Source organism: Sarcophilus harrisii, chromosome 2 (genome assembly GCF_902635505.1).
Source record: "Sarcophilus harrisii chromosome 2, mSarHar1.11, whole genome shotgun sequence".
NCBI classification, from domain to species: domain Eukaryota; kingdom Metazoa; phylum Chordata; class Mammalia; order Dasyuromorphia; family Dasyuridae; genus Sarcophilus; species Sarcophilus harrisii.
In genome coordinates, this window is record NC_045427.1 from 479,485,392 (window position 1) to 479,505,709 (window position 20,318).

The 20,318-nt window shown below is 39.1% G+C and overlaps 1 protein-coding gene across 2 annotated transcripts; it reads right to left on the minus strand.

The window, feature by feature from the left end:
- Window positions 1-1,123: 1,123 nt before the first annotated feature.
- TRUB2 (TruB pseudouridine synthase family member 2) lies at window positions 1,124-20,207 on the minus strand. 2 transcript variants are annotated; one of them, XM_031954734.1, is made up of 8 exons: window positions 20,024-20,207; window positions 18,236-18,367; window positions 13,955-14,029; window positions 12,871-12,932; window positions 10,067-10,148; window positions 8,601-8,673; window positions 4,927-5,063; window positions 1,124-4,415 (listed from the first exon to the last, which is right to left on the minus strand). In XM_031954734.1, the coding sequence occupies exons 1-8, from the start codon at window positions 20,130-20,132 to the stop codon at window positions 4,144-4,146; spliced, it is 942 nt and encodes a 313-aa protein (XP_031810594.1). In that variant the 5' UTR covers window positions 20,133-20,207; the 3' UTR covers window positions 1,124-4,143. The 2 variants fall into 2 exon arrangements, with proteins under 2 accessions (XP_031810594.1, XP_031810595.1); XM_031954735.1 differs by lacking the exon at window positions 13,955-14,029.
- Window positions 20,208-20,318: the final 111 nt, after the last annotated feature.

The following is a 20,318-nucleotide window of genomic DNA, read 5'->3' on the forward strand; positions in this document are numbered from 1 at the left end:
GTGAAGACTCATAAAGCAAAGCCCTATGTAAACTTTCCTTAATGTTCAGGTCTGGAAGAGGTTCAGGGTGAAGTTTTCAGATCTAGAATCTTCAAAGAGCATTGTGAGGAAGCTGCCTGACTCAAATGTTTTCTGCTGGCCAGTCTGTGTCAAGGGTTAACAAGGATGCAGAAACCCTGGAGGGTGGGTGGGAGCAGTGAACCAGGCAAAAGGTTAAAATTACAAATCAAAATAGTCATCCATGTAATTAGCACAGCATTCCTCCATAGAAAAGATTTTGACTAGTTAAGTCATCATTGTCCAGAAGAGAAAATTTATACTTCCATAACATGCTAGGCATCTAGATACTGGAAGGTCAAAAGATTAGTCAGGAGTAGGTTCATACTTCAACCTAATCATCTGCCCCATCTTTCAGACATCCAAATTACTATGCTTAGCATTCTCAAAAACTTCTGACTTGACAGTCAACTTTTTCTTCCAGTCTATAAAAGTGGAATAAGCAGAGGATCTTTTCCTGACCTTTGTCCTTAAGATTCTTGTATTAGAACTGGAAGGCAAAGTTAAAATATAAAGAATCCTACTGGTCACCTGAAAGACATCCCAAAATGAAAATTTCCACAAATGTAAGCCAGAAGTCCATTTCCAGGTTAAAAAGAAGAAAAAAAAAGAAATACTGGAAGCATGTAGAAGGAAAGTTCAAGTATCTAGAAGTCACAGGACACACAAGATTTGGCAGCTACTATAACAAATGAGAAAAGAGTTTGGAATACCATAATCTAAAAGGCATAAAGTAAGCTCATAACTAGGAAAAAAGAGTATAATTCTCTAGGGAGAAAATGGACTTTTAAATGAAATATGACATCCAAATATTTCTGATGAAAAAAACAGAACTTGGTAGAAACTTTAAAAATGTAAAAAACATTTTTTTTTGAACAGGAGTTCAAAGTAAATACATTTTAGAAATCTCAAGAGACTACAGATGAAGTGCTTGGGTTCATTCCTCCAAGTTATATATGATGACCTTGGACACAGGGGATGTTCATTTAAAGTTCACAATTTTATAGTACCTTAAGTTTTATAGAATGCTTGCTTTCCATACAAGTTAAACATTCTCAGACTATCACAAATTAAACACAACTTTATTCTTAAACAGCAAATTTGCTCATTTTAAAATTAACATCCAATTTGAATCAACTATAAATGAAAAATTTTCTTTTTGTAAATAGTCACTTCAATCTTTCTCTAATCCTTAAATTTTGAATGAGGAAATATGCTCACTGTTACAGGTGACTTAGGTTGTTTCCTGGCTTCTTTATTCACCTTACAAAAAAAAAAAAAAAAAAAGCAAACCTGTCCAGCTGGTTTATTAGGGTAAGGAATAGGACTGTTTGCTTCCAATGGCATTTAGAAAATCTAACTTCACAAAGGAGCTGAGTTTAGCCACTGAGACTCCTCAGAGTACCCAGCTCTTTCAAATGTTAATGATATCAACCTTATACTGTTATATATGTAATCACATATATTCACATACATTCATACATTATATCCTTTGATCATCACAATAAGATATAAAGTATATATTTATTACCTCCATTTTATAAATGAGAAAACCAGTACTCATTCATATTTGTCCACAGTTTTATGACTAACAAGTGACTAGAGAACAGGTTTTCTGACCAAGCTGTTTTTTCCAGAGTGCACAGGGAAAGGTAACTGACACCAACATGTATTACTACATGCAGAAACCTTAGGCAGAAAGGAACTGAGAGATCCAACACCGTGCTTCCCTCTAACTATCCAACAGTTGGTATTCTTAACCAGATCCTGTGAGGATGCTCCCTCATTGGATATCCTCAATTGGGAAGATCCCAATGACAGATTGTCTCACAACACAAACAGGAAATTCTTAGGGATGACTAATATCAATCCTACCTGTGGACATTGAAACCACTTCCGTGTGACCTTGCTGTCACTACAGATAGGGGAGAGCTCCTTGCTATCCTTCATTGCTTTCCTTGGGTGAAATGTAGCAACTACTACCTAGCTAAAGGGCTAGGAAAAAAGATTTTGATAAGAGTACCAGAAAATATGCATGGAGGATATAACTACTTTGTGTGAATGCTTTGCAAATTGTAGGCCCTGGGGGTTCTTGTTTTCTGTATATGGGACTTAAGTTAATAAGCATTTATAAAACATCCATAAAAACTGAGCCAGAAAAAAATACCTTAGGAGCCAAAATTAGGGTGGAGAGTAACTGAAGAAAAAAAATGAACTAAAGCATAGTCAGAAGGGGAAAAGGGCCTGAGGTTATTTGTGAAGTAAACAAGCAAGTAAACAACTATGTGTCAAAAACTAAGACTCTGCTCATGTTTCTTACATAATTAAAACAGCACAGTGCAAAGCATAAAAAGTATCCTGAAATGATTATTTCATTCCAATGAAATCAATACTTGGTACTTCTCTTACTATACTTTTCATATATGAAATTGTATTAAATGTATATATTTTATTCTACTCCTACCCCCACTACACTGTAAGCTCTAAGAAGTGCCTTATATGAACATTACCTACAGTCTAGTCAAGTGCTCATACACAGAAAGCATTCTATAAACGTGTAGGAGTGGATGAATGGTAGATACTTAAAAAAAAAAAAAAAAAAGTTTTGACTGAAAAATCTAAGAATAGAAATGAGGAAAAGAGAGTAGAAATGAATACTTCTAACCCATCCCTGAGCCCAAGTTGAATAGAGAGAATCAAGGCAGAAAGGCAGTATCTGATTTGATTTGGATTTTATGGGAATTTGTATTTGTTGGAAGTAGAACATGCCAAAAGCCTTGGTTTGCTTAACAAAAGGGGTGGATACCTTCTGTAGGGGACCAGGATGGTATGAGTAATGATGGGTGGAGCTGATGCTTTAAGTTTATCAGCAATTACTATTTATTATGACCTATTACTAAGCATAGCCTATACCTTCCTATAAGACTAGGGTTCTAGAAGCTCTGATGGTCTAAACCAGTCTCTGACACCAATATATACAATAATCTGGAGGGGTGGGGTCAGGGAGAGGGAGGCTGAAGAAAGAAGGCAGAAGAAAAATTAGAATCACCAAATCCCTTCAGCAAGGTTTTCTAGTCCCCAATCTCTAGGTTATTAGGTAACATACAACATGCTCTGCAATCACCTTTCTCTTCACCTCACAACTAGTCCCATCCCAGAAAAACAGATGAGCCCCACCCAGCCTTTCTTAAGTTCAGCCCAAAAGCACATCTCTGGAACAGGGTTATAAAAAGGTCCTGCTCAGCCTTTCACTCAAAGATCCACCAGCACCTGACCCTCTTACAGGACTGTAAAATTTACAGAATTCTTTATACATAGTTTCATTTTATCCTCTTAATAACTGTGTGGTAAAAATGTGTACCAAAGAAGGCTCAGAAAGGTGAGGTGAGTTGGCCATGGTCATCTGGCAAACCTAGGGTTCAAACTCGGGTTTTCTGACCAAAAATCCAGTGTTCCTTCCCCCACAACTAAGCTACCTAGAGATTTAGGAGTCAAGGAAGAAGGGAAGAGACAGACCTGGTTTCTATTTGATTTCAACCCTCTCTGTAACAAAACCCATAATAATCCCAGCTATTAAATGCTCCGAATTCTTCATAGAATCCTTAGTTCCTCCTGATTCCTCCCTCTCAAGACAGAAGGGATCCTCTCAAAACTTAAGTACTCAAGAATTATCAATTCCTCCTCCTTTGCCATCTCCCTCTTCTCACCACTTTTTCCTGAAATCTCCACCTCTCTACTGACTTTGGCCAGATTCTGCCAGAATCAACAAAGCTGCCAAGGATGCTGATTCAGAAGCCCTCTAAGCTCTCTTCTCAGCTATGTTCACTAGACTAAGACCAAGTCATTCCTTATACCAAAGCCAGGGGGCAGGACCTTTTATTTACTGAATACACAAGGATGATTTTTAAAGTGTCCCAAGTCTTCCTCCTGGCAGTGAACTCTAACCTCAGTCAGGTCCTGATTCTCAATCCTGCAATCCAGTTATTTGCCAACTCCCACACCATCCAGCACCCTCCCCTGCTGTTCTTTCCTAAGGCTGTGTGCCTCATTCTGCCTAGCACATGGGGAAAATTTGTGACCTGGATGTTAGGAAACAGATTGTCCCACAGGGTCTGGATGGTCCAATGCTATGGTCTGGCTTTTTTCAAGCTCCGCCTCTACTCGAGGGGCTGCTTTTTGGATCGATGTCTGAATGTTGTGAATGTTCCACTGTGTCCGCAGGAGGGCATCCTCCAGAGTGAAGACCCCATCTCGGGTCCGCCGCACCTGGGTACAGACGGCAGACGATTTCAGTTCCAATCCGATCTCGTGCACCACTCGACGGAGCAGCTGCTGGGTCTCATGCATGCACTGAATCTCTGCACAGAGAAAGGAGTGTAAGGAAGCATGTGAGTGCAGGAAGCAAGGAAGAGGAAAAGCAATCCATAAGAGGGAGCAGGAGGAAAGGGAACTGAGCAAAGTCAGAGTGAAAGAAATTCACTGGGGAAGCTTTTATAACAAAAGATGCCAACCAACCCTGGGAACATGCCTCTCAATATAACCTTTGCTCGCTAGGATTCTGCATCAAAGAGTGATCTGGCACGAGACAGGAGAGCACTTGTTCTCTGAGGTCTGTTATCTGGCAAAGTCCTGGCGCCAAGGCTAGGAAGAAGCTGGAGGCCCTAAGAGCCTGAGTAAGCTGCCACAGCACAAGATGATGTCGGGAGGCCTCCTCTGCTCAGACCATCTGGGGTTTTCAGAAAGGAAGGTACTGCCAGGAGGACTGAGAACTGCCTGCCAGCTTTCCCCCAGGGTTACCTACATGGGAGTCAAGGCCTATCATCCTCCTGCTCTCAGGCTGAGCAGGTTATCCACAGTCCCAAATCCTACCTAAAAGGAATTCAGGAGGAGCAAATTTGAGACATCGGATTCCTGTAATCAGCATTGGACTCTTGTCCATGGGCCGGATTAATCCTTTCACAGCCATTTCATAGGCCTCTTGAGTCTTCAGGTCAAGATTGGAATACCTAGGGAAGAAGATAACAATTTTCACTGACCACATCATAATAAGAGTTTGGAAATAAAGGTGATATGTCTTGCATTCCTAACTCCAAATGGGGTTCTCTTGAAAGATGTCCCTTTCCCTTTTGCCTAACCAAAAATACTTTAATGTAATGAAGGGCCAAGTAGATTCAATTCAATAAAAATTTACTGAGCAACTACAAGGTACTTTTGAGGATACACAAATAAAGACAAAACCTTGTCCTTGGAGCGCCGATAATCTAATGGGGGAATAGATGAGGCCACAAAGAATACAAGATAAAATATAATCTAGGATGACATAGAAGACATACACACATCTTATGAAATATGATCCTATAGAGGGAGAGATCACATCTGGCTGGAGAAAAATCAGGAAAGGCTTCAAAAAAGGTAGCCTTTGACTTGGGCTTTAAAGAATAGATTAGGGAGCAGCTAGGTGGCGCAGTGGATAGAGCATCAGCCCTGAAGTCAGGAGGACCTGAGTTCAAATCTGACCTCAGACACTTAACACTTCCCAACTGTTTGACCCTGGGCAAGTCATGTGACCCCAACTGCATCAGCAAAAAAAAAAAAAAAAAAAAAAAGAAAGAATAGATTGGCTAGGAGGGCAGTCAAGAATAAAGAATAATGAGCAAAGACAAGAGACATGGTATGGTCATTTAAGGAACAGAAAATATTTCAGCTTGGCAAAAGAAGTAATGGGAGATATGGTTGAAAAGGTAGTTTGAAGGCATACTATATGGAAGTATAAAAATATTTCCTAAATTTTATTTTTTTAGGAAATATTTTAAATCTTCATACCCAGGATTACTTTTATTCTCAGAATACTGAGAATTCTTGGCTTTTCCTATAGAACATTGATAGATCAAACTCCTGACAAATGCCTTGAGCATCTCAAACCAGATTAAATGTGTTTGTAAACTGTTTCACAAAATAAACATAAATGATATTAATTTGTGTTTTTTTTATTTTGAGTTTGATATCTTTGTCATAGGCAATGAGGAACCAATGAGAGTTTTCGAGCAGCCTTTGGGGATGATCAATATGGTATTTTATGAACAGGAATCAGATCTAGGAGAAGCTGAAAGATCAATTATGATCTTGTTGCAATAATACAGAATTCTGGTCATAAAGGAAAAGAAATGAGATGAGACAACAGAACGAAATTCAATGAACATTTATTAAGTGTATACTATGTATAATGACAAAGACAAAAAATAAAAAAATAAAGGAAACCCCACTGTCCTCACAGAGCTTACCTTCTTGTGAAAGGGATGCATACATCTGTATGCATATATATACAAAAAATTTCATGAAAGGGCTAACAACTAAAAGTTGCAAGAACTAGACTACAGGACTTGAAACTAATTTGATGTGAGAGTTGAGGGAGAAGTCATCTGACTCCCAAAATGTCAAGATACATTGATAGTCAATGATGGACAGAATCAGCTACACCTAGAGAAGGAACACTGGGAAATGAATGTGGATTACTTGCATTTTTGTTTTTTTCCCCAGGTTATTTTTACCTTCTGTTTATCTTCTTGGGCAACAAGAGAACTGTTCAGTTCTGCACACATATATTGTATCTAGGATATACTATAACATTTAACATGTATAAGACTGCCAGCCACCTAGGCGAGAGGGTGGAGGGAGGGAAAGGAAAAGTTGGAACAGAAGTGAGTGCAAGGGATAATGTAAGAAATTACCTGTGGTAATTTCTGTCATATGTTCTGTCAACAAAAAGTTATAATTCAAAAAAAGAGAGATACATTAATAGTGATGATGCCATTAGTCAAAATAGGAAGTCAGAGAGTAAAACTAATTTGGGATGAAGGGAAGACAAGTAGTTTTATTTTGGACTTAAGTCTAAGATGTTGGCAGGACATCTAGTGGATATATGATTTGGGAGCCAACTGTAGAGAAGGGATCATTAAAGCCACAGGAATAGATGAGATGGCAAAGGGAGAAAAAATGGAGAAAGAGGAGGAAATAACAGAATCTTGGTATAATGTCTTTGGTTGTAAATCAGAAAGATGACAAATGTAGAAGCCAGAAAGGTTAAAAAATCAGAACGTGTAGATCCAAGGAACACTATAAAATTAAAAGAAAGAAGGGAGTAAGAGTGCTACAAAGAAATTAAGGAAGTTGAGAGCTAAAAAATTTGTTAAGAAGGTAACTGGTAATTGGGTCTCCCCATCTTGCCCAGGATTGGGCAATTAGATCCTACTTTAATAGGAATAGGAGCTCTGACCAGCTATTTTCTCAGTATCCCCCTGCTCCATGGATCTCACCATAGTAATACTGGACTTACTGTGGACACTTGACCAGCTTAGCGAACAGCTAAGAGCAATCCAGAACTCCCAAATTCAAGAGATCCACTGTCTTTAACCTCCCTGGTAGCAAACCAAACAAGTGTGCACCTGCTTCACTTTGCAAAGAACAGTAGTGGGGACTGCTTACAAATATTAGAAAAGGAATGAGTGAAGTAGAGAAGGTAATGATAAAGGGAACTCAAGTGAGTAATGAGGTTGAGAGGATTTGTTGTTTCTGTTTAAAACATGGATTATCTAACCTTGTATATAGACAGAAGGGAAGACGTTAATGGAAAGGAAGTGATGAAATATACAAGATAACAACCAAAAAAGGAAGGTCTCAGAAGAATAAGGAGAAGATGAGCTTGATTATAAATATGAGACAATCTAAGAAAGGAAGTCTAGAAAACAATTTATACAAGAACAGAAATGGTGTTAAAAAACAAACAAACTCTGAAATTCAAGACTATGAACAATCAATGATCAACAAAGTTTCCAGAGGACCTAGGGTGGAGTATATTACATACATGCTGACTGAGAAGAAACAAGATGAAGTACAATATATACATCACCACTGTGCTTTCCTTTTGCCTGACTATACTCACCTGTTGTGAAATGTTTTTTTTTCTTTCTCGCTTTTCATTTGGAAGGTGGGTTTGGACAAAAGAGGGGGCAGCAGTAGTGAAGCAAGAAAAAAGGCTGACAACATTGCCATTCTTTTTCCAGTGCACAAAAGAGAACAGAAGGAAGTACAGACAAGTAGGACAATTGTGGTATGAAAAGGAGATTCATGGTCTCATATGAAATCTTTTTTGTGGTTTTGGTATATGAAAACTTTTTAAACTCAGAATAAAAACTATTAAAATTTTTAAAAAGAAGTCCTTTTTCAAGAAAACGAGGGAGAATCCCACCAAATAACAAAAACACCTAAACTTTTTCAGAAAAATGAAGCAGGATCTGTTGAGTAAGAAGACCAGGAATGCCAGACCTGGAGGAAAGTGGACAAGTTCTGGGAATGGCAACATGAGAAATTTGGCAAATATCTGGGTATCTTCCCTAGATGCTATGGAAAATAGACAGGAAAGACATCTCACGACAAGAACCACAGCCAAGACAGCATGGGTACTGGTGATAGACTGGATTCCAGTCTCTCATTGATCACCTCCAGTGGGAAGGGGTGACAGCAGGCAGTCCAGTCTTGACACTTACATTACCATTGCCTTCTGATGGGAGCCTTGGATGACTGCCAGGATTCTGCTGAGCTTCTCTGGGGTCACATGATCTGGGAATTAGAGCAGAATCACCTGCATGGCATGGGGCAAGGGGAAGCTGCCCTCATCCCACACAGCCCAAATCTCTATAGCTTCTCTAATTCCTCCTATTTCTCTCTCCAACCTCTGAGTGGGCCTGCATCCACTGAGATTGGGCCTCAGCAACAAACAGACTCTGCTGTACCCACAGCAGCCCTCTGGCACATCTTAGGATGCTCACACCTTACCACATAGCTCACCCATTGGGAGCCGGGACCCTAGTACTTAATGGTGTCTTTCTTCCCTCTCCCTCAGGGCAAGTGGAATGATAGCTTTGTGAAGCAGAGCATTAGCCAGCAGAGGAAGGGTTCTCCAGCTGAAGCTGAAAAAGGCCTACTGAATATTTACCTGTGTCCCTCTCACCCCCACCCCCTCTACTAAACTGTCATAATCACCAAGGTAAATGAGTAAAACTATTCAAATTCCACCCACATGCTTCCTTAGGCTCCATGTTTCTCTAATGTGATTTCTCTTCCTTTTAAAATTCATTTTAGTCTAATTTCATCAGAATTAACACGATGTGGGAGAGCCCACAGTTTGATCTGTCCTTGTCCTGTACCTTCACATAAAAGGTTCTGGCAATATATGAGCCTCAGGCCACTGGGGAACTAATTGGGGACAAATATATCTGCTGTCACTGCCCAAAGGTAAACCACCGAGGAAGTCAAGAGTAGTCTGCCTAGAATACAAGAATGCAGGCAGAATTTTGGTTGAGGAGCAGACCTGCTAGGAGGAATAAACAAAAGCACTTCAGATTCCTAGAATCTTAAAGTAACAGTAGACCTTAGGAGTGCAGACAGCTACAAGGTCATTGAAAGAATCAGAAGATGGATTTCCATCTCCCACTTAAACATTTTGAGGGATACAAAACTCATAAAGCATCCCGTTTCACTGTCAAGGAATTCTTGCTTATTTTATATTGAAGCAAAATCTGCTTCCTTAACTTTTGCCAAAGCTATTGGCAGTGTCCTGAAGACTAAACAGGGATACCAGGATGAAAGACTTTTAGAGCCAGAAGAGATTTAGTCCAGCTCCCCCAGTTTAAACATAAGAAAAATAAGACCCAGTGAGGTTTTAGATGGCTTGGTCAAAGTCACACAGGTAGTAAATACAAGAGTTAGGCAGATGGGGAGCATCAATTTTCTCATTCTTTCAACTGAACCCCACAGAAGCAGCTTAGCTTAGGTCCTTGGATCCTAAATTCAGTGGTATTTTCTCTATCTTACTGAAAACCCATACTCTTCTACTGAATGTTAGCAAAGAAACTTTAAAGTCAAAACCTTTGGAGAAGGACTAGAAATTTCACACAATTAACAGCTCCAAGAATATTTATTCCCTGTTCCCTGGGCTTTCATATGCACTTACCATAAGTTGTCTTTTCAATCAGTCTTCCTTCATCTGAGAAGTCATCTGTGGCTTTGCCCAGGAGCCCACGAACTGTGTAATCCTTGAAGAGAAGAGAGATGGGGAGCATCAATTTTCTCATTCTTTCAGCTGAACCCCACAGAAGCAGCTTAGCTGAACATTGCAACTCTGGAGCATCACTGTGATCACTACCAGATGGCCACTACCTTGCTGACTAAATTCCACAAAATCAAGTGACAGCAAAGCCTATCACCCCAAATTTATTATTCACCCACAGTTTGAGACAGTGAAGCAGTCCATCAAATATACCATATATACATCAAATGTACCCAGTTTGCTAGGTATAGAGCAGTATATAACAGGCAGTCCCTTCCCTCAAAAGTATGTCTTCTTTATTTCTGACCATTTATTTCTTTTTGGAATATTTCTACCTCCTTGTTGGGATTTAGTTTTTAAGGAGCACAACTCTTATGAAGGGAATAAAATCCAGGCTACAAAGAGAGCTAAGCGCTATGAAAATAAAATAGGTAGCCCTCTCCCATGGTTAAGCCTGGCATTCAAAACCTTCCAAAATTTGGTTCAAAGCAGTTTTATCCCCTACACCAAGATAAAGTTGAAATGGGTTCATGACTTAAGACATAAAGATGATACTATAAACAAATCAGGGAAAGTTTATCTATCAGATCTTTGGAGAAGGGAGGAATTTATGGTCAAACAAAAAATAGAGAGTATTATGACATGCAAAATGGATAATTTTAATTACATTAAATTAAAAAGATTTTGCACAAACAAAACCAATGCAATCAAGATTACAAAGGAAGCCAAAAGCTGGGAAACAATTTTTATAGTCAGTGTTTCACATAAAGATCTCATTTTTAAATTATGGAAAATTGAGTCAAATTTATAAGAATACAAGCAATTCCCTAATTGATAAATAGTCAAAGGATATGAACAGACACTTTCCAGATGAAATTAAAACTATCTATAGTCATATGAAAAAATGCTCCAAATCACTACTGACTAAAAAAATGCAAATTAAAATAACTCTGAGGTACCATCTCATATCTATCAGATTGGCAAATATGACAGGAAAAGATAATGACAAATATTGGAGGGGATGTAGGAAAACTGATACATTGTTGGTGGAGTTGTGAATTAATCTAGCCATTCTGGAGACCAATTTGAAACTATGCCCAAAGGACTATAAAACTGTGATTTGTTGATTCAGCAGTGCTGCCACTGCTGGGTCTGTTTCCTAAAGAGATCAAAAAAGAGGCAAAAGGACTCACATGTGTAAAAATGTTTCTAGCAGCTCTTTTTGTAGCAAGGAACTGGAAACTGAATGGATGTTCATCAGTGAGAGAATGTCTGAATAAGTTATGGTATATGAAAGTTATGGAATATTATTGTTCTATAAGAAACAATCAGCAGGATGATTTCAGAGAGGCCTGGAAAGACTTACATGAATACAAAGTGAAATCAGTAGAAATCAGGATTCCATTGTTCACAGTAACAAAAAGACTGTGTGATGATCAAGTATGATAAACTTAGGTCTTCTCAGCAATACAGTGATCTAAGACAATTCTAATAGATTTAGGGTAGAAAATGTCATCTGCAATCAGAGAATGAACTATGGAAGCTGAATGTGGATGAAAGCATAGTATTTTCACCTTTTGTTTTGCTTTATTTTTTCCTTTCTCATCAAAATGTTTTCTCATTTTAAAAAAGTTCTGATTTTTTCTTTCCCAATGTGACTAATATGGAAATATGTTAACAAATGATTGCACATGTATAACTTATATCAGATTGATTGCTATCTTGGGGCTGTAGGGTAAAGGAAAGAAAAAAAATTTTGAACTCAAATTTCACAAAAATGAATGTTTAAAACTATCTTTATACCTAATTAGAAAAAATAAAATACTATTAACATAAAACAAAAACCAGTATTATCTCTTGATGTTCATTTTCGTAAATTCTCTCCTCTTAGCAAATTGGCTTACAATGTTTGGTCCCCTAAACATATTGTACAGTGATCCTCCATACTTTCAGGGTCCAATTTCCCCTCCTGCTTTGGCCTTAAATGACCTCTTTTCTAAATTTATACCCCAGGTTAATACACTTCATTCCATGAACCCTTCCTAATACATAGTGACCTCTCCCTCCCTGCTCTGAACTTCATCAGGGCCTCTCTGTTCTATTCAATGGACTAAAATGAATCCCACATACCCAGTGCTGTCTTGCAATATCTTTTTCGATATTACTTAACTCTATGTAAATACATGTGCCTTCTCATGTAAATACACATGCAGGTGATGACTAAGTATTTTCTGAATGAATAAATGAATGACTTTAAGATTCTTAAGGGCAGGGACTATGTCTTCTGTTCTTTTGCTGTTCTTACAATACCAAACACCTGGCCTTTCACACTACAGGTACTTAATAAATGTTAATTAATTAATTCTCTCCCTCACTCCTCTTCCCCCCACCAGAAGCTGGTTGAATTCCTTTCTTCCAGATTCCAGGTGTAGGTGAGAGGTTATGAGACCCATTCAGGTGTTATAGCCTGAAGTACCTTGGGGAAGAAAAATAATAAAAATAATAAGCCCTTACCTTTGAACCCTTGTACTTCACAAGGAATTTCACAATCCAAAGCTTTTGCAGATTTTCATAACAAATATATGAAGTTCAGTAAAACAGGAATTATGATCCCCACCCATTTTACAAATGAAGAAACTGAGACTCATTAAATGATTCATTGGAGATCACTTAGCTAATCACTAGAGCTACGCACCCACAGCAAGTACCTTGGTGAGATGGGCATTGTAGATGTCTGTGAGCAGCTTGTTTCCACGTCCCACACCGAGCACTAAAAGATACCAATTTGACAGTTCAGTTACAGAGCTCCCTTCAAGCCTAGGAGTTTTCACATTAGAATCACTGTCCAGTAGATGCCTAAGCTATCACACCAGTGGTTCTTGCTCCGATCCTGCCTTGATTTACAGACCTTTTTTCTTAACCCTATTGTCCTGTCCTATCACAGAAGGGTAATAAGCATTTAAGATTCTGGCTTAGGATTTTTCTGGACAAGTTCTGGCCTCAGTTTTTTGATCTGGTTGAAGGAGAAAATTTCTCCTAATCTGTCATGTAAAGAAAAAGGACAGCAAGGGAGGAGAGGGAGAAAAATTTGGAACACAAGTTTTGAAAAGGTGAATATTGAAAAATATCTTTGCATGTATTTGAAAAAATAAAATACTATTAATTAAAAAAAAAAAAAAGCACAGCAAAATGAGATTATATCTGTCCAGCCTGAATCTAACTGGAGAGTGGGGGTTGGGAGAAATACAGGAAAAAAATACAAAGGACTGACTATTACTGGACCCATCTAGAGGATGTGGTCACTGACTCCTCGGCCACAAACAGCACTGAGACAGCTGCCAGCTGGCTCTTGTCCCTCTGAACCAGGACACTGTGCTTTCTGATGACATATACATCCAAGTGCCTATTGACAGGACAAGAACCACATGCTCATACATCCTAAATGTGATCATGTACTTCCTGATTCCTGGTCCCAGGACAAATCCAAAAGTTTTAACTACCCTCATTAGCCTATAACTTCTACCCTAACATATCAAAGACTTGGGTCAAGAGAGGGTCAGGCAAAGGAATTAGAATAGCAGAGCAAGGAACAAGGAATGACTGTAGGAAAGATTCTAAGAGCAACTTCTTTTGGCCTTGACACAAAATTTCACACTCCTTTGATGGGGGTTGGTAAGGACATTCTCTTTTATCCTTCCCCTCCTCCTTCGGACAGTTATCGCTTGTTAATCCCACCCTCCAAGAAGCCATCTTCCTCTCCCACACATCCCAAGACATGCCAGCTCTGCCTACCAAGCACTCCAGATGACTTGACATCCAGTAGGTGCCCAACGCCCACCTTCATGCTGGTGTATTTTGGCCCTCTCACTGGAAAGAGATGAGATATGTGAAGTTCCTGGATTAATGTAACAGTAGCATTTCTGGGACCCCAGAAAAAAAAAAAGAACTCTTCAGAAATCACTGAGAATTCTGGAAATAGGACTGGGTTTGAGATAGGGGTGGGATCGTGTAAGGTTTTCCTCCAATTTTTCAGTCAACTTCAGTCAGTGACTGGTTATCAAGACTTTTTTGTTTGAAATACTTTGCTCCAAAGAAATCCAAACCAGAACCAGTTCTGGATTATATATCCCATTAGTACTGGTCATGAAAATCCCGCTTTCTTTTCCCTGAAGATATAATCATTTCCTTGAGCCAATGGATGAAATTGAGCTATGATTGCTTCTAAGCACAGATAGGAAAGAAAAAATATACTCAAAAGGATTTTCCTTGTGCATAAAAGATTCTCAGACTAACTCTGACCTCATAGAGTAAATACTTCTAATAAGGGATGACATAAACCCTGTCATTTGTCCCCATGATTGCAAGGTTTGTCCCCATGATTGCAAGGCTCTGAGAAGACTGAAAATATGAAGTAAGGGCACCTAGTTCCATGTCCAGACCCACCTTAATAAGTGTCCCTGGACCTACCCTCCAGGGCAATTGAGTTTTTCATCAGAGAAATGATAAAGCAGGATATGCAATGATTATACCTCCAACCAGGAATTGGCAAGCTACTGCCCTGTCTGTTTCTGCTTGGCTAAAAATGATTTTATAATTTAAAAATGGCTTTTTATTTTTAGCTCACAAGCCATCCAAAAAGAGGTAGTGGACCAAATTTGTCCCGCAGACAGTAGTTTGCCAACCACTTTTCTAGAGGATGAGGAGAACGCTATAGAAGTAGCCAGTAGGCCCAGAATAAATGATCTGACATCATCAGGATTTTCCTGTGCATTTATTTTGCTTATTTCCTATTTACTTATCTTGGGGCAGCAAAGAGGTAGATCAACAGATTCAAAGTTATAAGATCTTAGTTCAAATACTAAACTTTACCATTTACTTTCAGCATACCCTAACAGTAAGTCACTTTTATATCTCTGGGTATCCGTTTCTTAACCTATAGACCAAGGGTACATCTAAAATCCCTTGTAGCTATAAATCTGAGAGTTTGCCTCTTCCTTATCCCACAATCCTTGGCAATCATCCTCCAACAATTTATTCCATTATTCTAGTCTTGGATAATGATATGGTATTCCTGAAACCATGTATACACTATAAATTTGTAGTATTTAATCTCAATTGAGCCATTAATACAAGGTATTTTCCCCTTATCATTATGCATTGGTATTCATCCCTAATTGGCTCCCAAAGATACTGTTCTAACCTTTTGCCCTATTTATAAACATATGCAATATATATACTGGCCCATAATTATAGGAAGCATTAGTTAGGAAATTGCCCAGTGCTTGCAATCATCCCCAGCTTTTTGCCAACAACTCTCTAGATACACCTGATTCCATCCCCTCTCATCTTTTCAAGCAGATTATTCCCATTCTCACCTCCAACTCTCTTTAACCTTTTATTTCTCCCTACCTGTTCTGACCTTGCTGGATATAAACATGTCAAATCTTCTCCATCCTTAAGAAATATTCACCAGATCCTACCATCCCCATTCCTCCTCCTCCTCCTCCTCCCTTTCTCAATCAAACTTCTTGAAAAAGCCCTCTACACTTGGCATTTCCAACTTCTCTCCTCTCATTCTCTTCCTTTTTTTTTTCTTCCTCCCATTCTCTTCTACACCCTATGCAATCTGATTTCTTACCTCATCACTCAATTGAAACAGTTCTCTCCAAAGTTACAAGTAGTCTCCTAATTGCCAAATCTAACGACCTTTTCTCTGGAGCTACATCTCTTAATGTTCTAAGACACAGCTCTTTCAGGGTTCTCCTCCTACCCTTCTGGCCCTTCCTTCTCAGTCTCCTTTGCTGGATCTTCATCCTGGCTTCCACCCCACCCTCAACTGTGGGTAAACCCTGGAGCTTCAGTCCTTTTCTTTAGGGCAAATAAAGAAAAGGGCACTTTTCTTTATTCACCCTACACTTGTATGATTAGTGCAGATCACGGCCAAAAGTATATATCTAGCCCTAATTTCTTTCCTGGATCACCAGCTAAATAGTACATACTTTGAACTCAGCATCTCAAACTCAGAAAGCCTAAAATAGAACTATTTTCCTTTTTTTTTTTTTTTTTTTTTTTTTTTTTTTTTTTTTAATTTAATAGCCTTTTATTTACAGGATATATACATGGGTAACTTTACAGCATTAACAATTGCCAAACCTCTTGTTCCAATTTTTCACCTCTTACCCCCCCACCCCCTCCCCTAGATGGCAGGATGACCAGTAGATGTTAAATATATTAAAATATAAATTAGATACACAATAAGTATATTTGACCAAAACATTATTGCTGTACAAAAAGAATCAGACTCTGAATTATTGTACAATTAGCTTGTGAAGGAAATCAAAAATGCAGGTGTGCATAAATATAGGGATTGGGAATTCAATGTAATGGTTTTTAGAACTATTTTCCTTTCCCCCATCCCAGCTCCAACCATAACTTTCTCCACCATTTCTCTGTTCCTGCTGCAGATACCTACCTCCACCATCCTTTGTCACTTAAGGACACAGACTGCTTTCTTTCACTCATCTCATACATCCAATCAGTTACCCAATCTTATCATCTGTTTTCTTGTCTTTCTTTTACTGCCCTTCTCTCCATTCACAAGACCCCTATCCTAGCTCATAATTTCATTGCCTCTCACCTGCACTACTAAAATAATGTTGGTCTCTAGATCTACTCCAACTAATCTCCTGTGCAACCAATAAATGTACTTTCCTAGGGTGCAGTTCTGACCCTGTTACCGCCCCCATACACACTCAATAAACATTCTGACCCTCTTACTTCCACTCTCACACTCAATAAGCTCACATGGTTCTTTATTATCCCTTCCCCCCACATACATACTCTATGACCCTGCCATACTGGCCATATCCACAGTACTCTTACCTTCCATTTCTGTACTTTTAATTGGCTGTTCCCCACCTTCAAACCCTCAAGTCCCCTACCCAGTGCACTCTCTGAGATTCACTCTATGATTACCTCAGCCTCTTAAGATTCCTTAGGCATCTTGAAGACTCAATTCAAGTGCTACCTTCTACACTGTCCTTCTTCAACAGCCTCACCTGTTGTACCCTTCTTCCCTATACTACCTTGTACATATAAAATGTATAAGCATACATGTACATGTTGTCTCTCCCATTAGAACAAGGGCTCTTGACCTGAGGTCCGTAAAAAGGAGAGATTTTAGGGGATCCATGAACTTGAATGGGAAAAAACTACAAATTAATTTTAATATAAGTGTTTCCTTTGTGATCCCATTTTATGCATTTAAAAATGTTTATGTGATAAATAGCTATGATAGACTTAGCTCTTTTCAGCAATGCCTTGATCTAGGACAATTCCAATAGAGTAAGAATGGAAAATGCCATCCTCAACCAGAGAGAGCACTATGAAGACTGAATGTGGATTACAGTATAGTGTTTTTGTCTTTTTTTTTCTTTTTCTTTCTCATGTTTTTTCTCTTTTGATCTGGTTTTTCTTGCACAATACAACAAATATGGAAATGTTTAGAAGGACTGTACATATTAAACCTATATCGGATTGCTTGCTGCCTTGAGGAGGAGGATAGTGGGGGAAGGAGACAGAAAAAATTTGAAACATAAAATCTTATAGAATTGAATGTGGAAAACAAAATAACACTGAGAAAATCTCCAAAAACAAAAACCTCTTCTGAGATGTGTTCTATCAGTTTCACCAGATGCCAAAGGAATCCAAGACACAAAAAAAGATTAAGAACTGGCTTAGGATGTGAGTTCCTTGAGGGCAGAAACTTTTATTTTCAAAAATTCTTTTCACCAATAACTGTTACAGTCTTCATATGCATAATTGCTACATTGCTTGTCTTTTTAATGGGTGCGGGAGAAGCATAAAGGAGGTCGAGAATTTGGAATTCACAAGTTTTTTTTTAAAACAAATAATTAAAAGTCCAGGCCTCTCCCTCCCCACCCCACCCCACCCCAAAAAAAACATACGCATAGTTTCTTGGTAGGCACTTAAATACTTGTTGCATTGCATTGAATTGCATCCCCTGCCTGCTTTATGGAGGCAATCCCTCTAACGATCCCCAAAACATCTTACCTAATGAGTGTTCAGAAAGGGCTGGAACATTTTTGGCTATGAGGGTTAGTTCTCCCCTTTCACTTCCTTCCTTGGGGGCAAGCAGGAATCTGATGTGCTCTTTAGGGGTATATTGTTTCTTTGAGTTAAGACCTGCAAGATGAATAGATAGTATGGGGCAATAGAGGAAAATTAAAAGATGACACAGTTTGGATTTTAAGAATTAGTTCTGGGCCTGGGGCTATTCTTTTAACCTTGCCCAAGACATTTCTAATATTAGGTACCTGTTTTCCTGGTAAAATGAGGGAAATGGAATCGAGATGACCTTTAAAAGCCCAGCAGTCTAATTTAGAGGCCAAGAATAGTTCTCAATGGCAGAAGCCAGAGGATCATAAACAACCTAAGTGTCCAGGAGCCAGAATGGTTGCCTTGGAGTCCAAAGCCTTAATTCCGCATCCTCCATTAGACACTTACTAGTTGTATGATCCTGGGCAAGTCACTTAATCTCTGCCTTCCAGTTTCCTCATCTGCATTAAGAGGACAACAGTGTTGTCAGAACTAAATGAGATCTATGTAAAGTGACTTGCAAACTTTAAAGCAGCTTATATAAATGTTAGTTCTAAGGGAAGAAGCATGAAGAAAGCCCTGTGGAATGGTTTCCTAGTCTCTAAAAGAGGGGATGGGGAGATTGGTTTATCAGATGTCTGCTATTCTACAGTTCTAAAATCTAAAATACTAAAATCTAGGGCCCTGGGGAGAAGGCAATAAGGGAAATCTTGCTTGAGGAGGGGAGAGGGCCTTGGTAGGGGGAAGGAACCAGGAAATTATAGACAGATTACACTATTAAGAGTTTACCATTTAGAAGAATTGCACATCTACAAGCATATTAGATTACTTGCTGTCTGGGGGAGAGGACGCAGAAGAAAAATTTGAAACAAAGAAAACTATCTTTGCATGTATTTTGAAAAATAAAAACCTATCATTATTATTTTAAAGGATTTACTATATGGCAGGCACAAAACATACTTATTATAATGAGAAAGAACAGGCTACTATAAATCAATCCAAGAAGGAGGGGTCCAGTCACATGGAGAAGGTGGGCTGGGGAGAATGCTAAAGGAGGAGGTAGGGGGGAGGCAGCTAGGTGGCGCAGTGGACCTGAGTTCAAATCCAGCCTCAAGACCCTAAACACTTCCTAGCTGTGTGACCCTGGGCAAGTCACTTCACCCCAATTGCCTCAGCCAAAAAGAGGATGATGAGGAGATCATCTAGACCAGGGCTTCGGAAACTTTTCCCACTTTCAACCCTTTTTCACGCAAAAAAATTTTACAGGACCCTGGATATATAAAAAATTAAACATTTACTGATAATAAATCATAAAGAAATTTATTTAAAAATAATTATTTGGCACACGAGAAAATTGCTTATTTTTACAGAAATAATTAAATCTTGAGGGAACATGTTACTTTTACTATTTTTTACTAATGCTTTTTACTGTTTTTAATTTTTTTAACTTTTTGCTGTTTTATTATTATTTCTTTTACTATTTTTTTTTGTGACCCCCACATTCAGTTACATGACACCAGATCCGGTCACGAACCACATTTAAGAAGCTCTGACCTAGTGCATTAGGGCTCGTTTTGGAGAGGGGAGTGACTTATCCAAGACCACACAGCCAGTCTGACCATAGAGAGGCCGCCTCTGACTAAGTGTTCGCAGCATTAAGAGAAGTCAGTGCACAGAGCCGGCCGTGGAGAAGAGGAAAGGGAACAGGGGGGAGAACAAGGGCCAGGGAACGAAGCTGTTCACCCTTCAGGAGCTTAAACTCCACGGTGTCCCGCAGATGTTTCCAGTGCAATCCAGGTGGCTTGTAGACCGCGAAGAGTCCATGCAGACCACTCCGTTCCAAGGACCCCATGCTTGCTTTCAGTCCCCGGAGAACGCCGGAAGTGACGTAACTAGTGACAGGAAATGGGGCCCTCCGCTGGGCGCCGCCATACTCTTAGGCCGGAAGTGGTACTTTCTTACTGTCCTAGAGAGAAACACGATGCGGGCCCGGTTCCATCTGGAGATAACATCCATTTCCAGCGAACATCGCGCCTTC

Excerpts from the sequence above, each read along its gene's own strand:
- TRUB2 (XM_031954734.1), bottom strand. The coding sequence starts at position 20,132 with ATGGGGTCCTTGGAACGGAGTGGTCTGCATGGACTCTTCGCGGTCTAC. Across the intron at positions 8,674-10,066 it reads GATTGAAAAGACAACTTATG|ATCATGTGACCCCAGAGAAG; the intron begins GTAAGTGCATAT and ends TCTAATTCCCAG. Across the intron at positions 4,416-4,926 it reads TCCTCCTGAATTCCTTTTAG|AGATTCAGTGCATGCATGAG; the intron begins GTAGGATTTGGG and ends TTCTCTGTGCAG.